Source organism: Oncorhynchus gorbuscha, linkage group LG09 (assembly GCF_021184085.1).
Source record: "Oncorhynchus gorbuscha isolate QuinsamMale2020 ecotype Even-year linkage group LG09, OgorEven_v1.0, whole genome shotgun sequence".
Taxonomy (NCBI): Eukaryota; Metazoa; Chordata; class Actinopteri; order Salmoniformes; family Salmonidae; genus Oncorhynchus; species Oncorhynchus gorbuscha.
Window position 1 is genome coordinate 84533228 of NC_060181.1, and position 2500 is coordinate 84535727.

Here is a 2500-nt window from a genome sequence, read left to right on the forward strand (position 1 = left end):
TCACTGGAGAGGAGAAGGATGAGTGGTAAGACTTCACTGGAGAAGAGAAGGATGAGTGGAAAAACTTCACTGGAGAGGAGAAGGATGAGTGGTAAGACTTCACTGGAGAGGAGAAGGATGAGTGGTAAGACTTCACTGGAGAAGAGAAGGATGAGTGGTAAGACTTCACTGGAGAAGAGAAGGATGAGTGGTAAGACTTCACTGGAGAAGAGAAGGATGAGTGGAAAAACTTAACTGGAGAGGAGAAGGATGAGTGGTAAGACTTCACTGAAGAAGAGAAGGATGAGTGGAAAAACTTCACTGGAGAGGAGAAGGATGAGTGGTAAGACTTCACTGGAGAGGTGAAGGATGAGTGGTAAGACTTCACTGGAGAGGTGAAGGATGAGTGGTAAGACTTCACTGGAGAGGAGAAGGATGAGTGGAAAAACTTCACTGGAGAGGAGAAGGATGAGTGGTAAGACTTCACTGGAGAGGTGAAGGATGAGTGGTAAGACTTCACTGGAGAGGTGAAGGATGAGTGGTAAGACTTCACTGGAGAGGAGAAGGATGAGTGGTAAGACTTCACTGGAGAAGAGAAGGATGAGTGGAAAAACTTCACTGGAGAGGAGCAGGATGAGTGGTAAGACTTCACTGGAGAGGAGAAGGATGAGTGGTAAGACTACACTGGAGAGGTGAAGGATGAGTGGTAAGACTTTACTGGAGAGGTGAAGGATGAGTGGTAAGACTTCACTGGAGAGGAGAAGGATGAGTGGTAAGACTTCACTGGAGAGGTGAAGGATGAGTGGTAAGACTTCACTGGAGAGGAGAAGGATGAGTGGAAAAACTTCACTGGAGAGGAGAAGGATGAGTGGTAAGACTTCACTGGAGAGGTGAAGGATGAGTGGTAAGACTTCACTGGAGAGGTGAAGGATGAGTGGTAAGACTTCACTGGAGAGGTGAAGGATGAGTGGTAAGACTTCACTGGAGAGGAGAAGGATGAGTGGTAAGACTTCACTGGAGAGGAGAAGGATGAGTGGTAAGACTTCACTGGAGAGGAGAAGGATGAGTACACTGCTTGTCTTTTCTCCTTTATCTTTATAGAACCTCTTCCTAGGTGCTAACTAGCCCGGATGCCTGTCAGTTTGCCAGACATTGGCTGGTCCTTTGTCACTGTCCTGCCAAACCGGAGTAAGCTGGTGGTGTATGTATGAGAGGATAAACACAGCACTTACTCTCTGGTCAGGGTGCCAGTCTTCCAGTCTGTCTCAGTCTGTTCTAGCTAGCTGTTTGGCATGCAGGGCTGGCTGACTGTTCAAAAAGACTGAAGGCTACAAAATGTTTGTCAGTCACAATTTGAGGGGGTTTAGAAATGTTAACATGCAGAGCGCTGCTGAGACATAGGCCAATAGAGGGAGACAGGGTATTTACACAGGAGGCAGGCTAAGGTGTGTGGGGGTAAGGAGGGGGTGGGTGGTGTGAGGGATGGTTGGGGTGAGGAGTGTAGGGAGTGATTAGTGACAGACAGGTTGAAGGATGGATATGTTCCAAAGTGGTTGGGATGAGGTACATGGGGAAAGTGTAAGGGGGTTTGAGTGAGGTGTGTTGAGGCGTTGGTACATAAGGGGAGACAGGGAGGTGTGTTGAGGCGTTGGTACATAAGGGGAGTCAGTGAGGTGTGTTGAGGTGTTGGTACATAAGGGGAGTCAGTGAGGTGTGTTGAGGTGTTGGTACATAAGGGGAGTCAGTGAGGTGTGTTGAGGCGTTGGTACATAAGGGGAGTCAGTGAGGTGTGTTGAGGTGTTGGTACATAAGGGGAGTCTGTGAGGTGTGTTGAGGCATTGGTACATAAGGGGAGTCAGCGAGGTGTGTTGAGGTGTTGGTACATAAGGGGAGTCAGTGAGGTGTGTTGAGGTGTTGGTACATAAGGGGAGTCAGTGAGGTGTGTTGAGGTGTTGGTACATAAGGGGAGTCAGTGAGGTGTGTTGAGGTGTTGGTACATAAGGGGAGTCAGTGACGTGTGTTGAGGTGTTGGTACATAAGGGGAGTCAGTGAGGTGTGTTGAGGCGTTGGTACATAAGGGGAGTCAGTGAGGTGTGTTGAGGTGTTGGTACATACGGGGAGTCAGTGACGTGTGTTGAGGTGTTGGTACATACGGGGAGTCAGTGATGTGTGTTGATGTGTTGGTACATAAGGGGAGTCAGTGATATGTGTTGAGGTGTATTGCAGCTAACTCCAGTCTAGATTATTTGAATGATAAATATGGGCATTAGATAACATTAGGGAGGAAATCTGGGGCTCTGGCGATCGTTGACATTTTTCGTACGGTCCTGTCGCCGTACAGCAAATCTCCTCCTGCTCCTCGTAATGACGGCCTGCCAGCCAGCCAGATGGGGCTAGCGCCTGTCTGTCAATCACAGGTTTCCATGGTGATTCATGGACATTCCCACATGACAGTCCTCATACTGGACACCCTGGAGAGAGAGGGGGGGGGGATTAGTGAGACAGACATCTAAAGGTCAGC

The 2500-nt window shown here is 48.9% G+C and overlaps 1 protein-coding gene across 1 annotated transcript in view; it reads right to left on the reverse strand.

Annotated features, from left to right (window-relative positions):
• LOC124044187 (transcription factor Sox-1a-like) overlaps window positions 1-2500 on the reverse strand; it is a 16689-nt gene that overhangs the window by 125 nt on the left and 14064 nt on the right. The window contains exon 2 of the mRNA XM_046363711.1: window positions 1-2450. This exon is cut by the window's left edge and continues 125 nt beyond it. Coding sequence (XP_046219667.1) covers window positions 2391-2450 — 60 coding nt within the window. The 3' untranslated portion in view covers window positions 1-2390. The remainder of the gene's footprint in view (window positions 2451-2500) is intronic.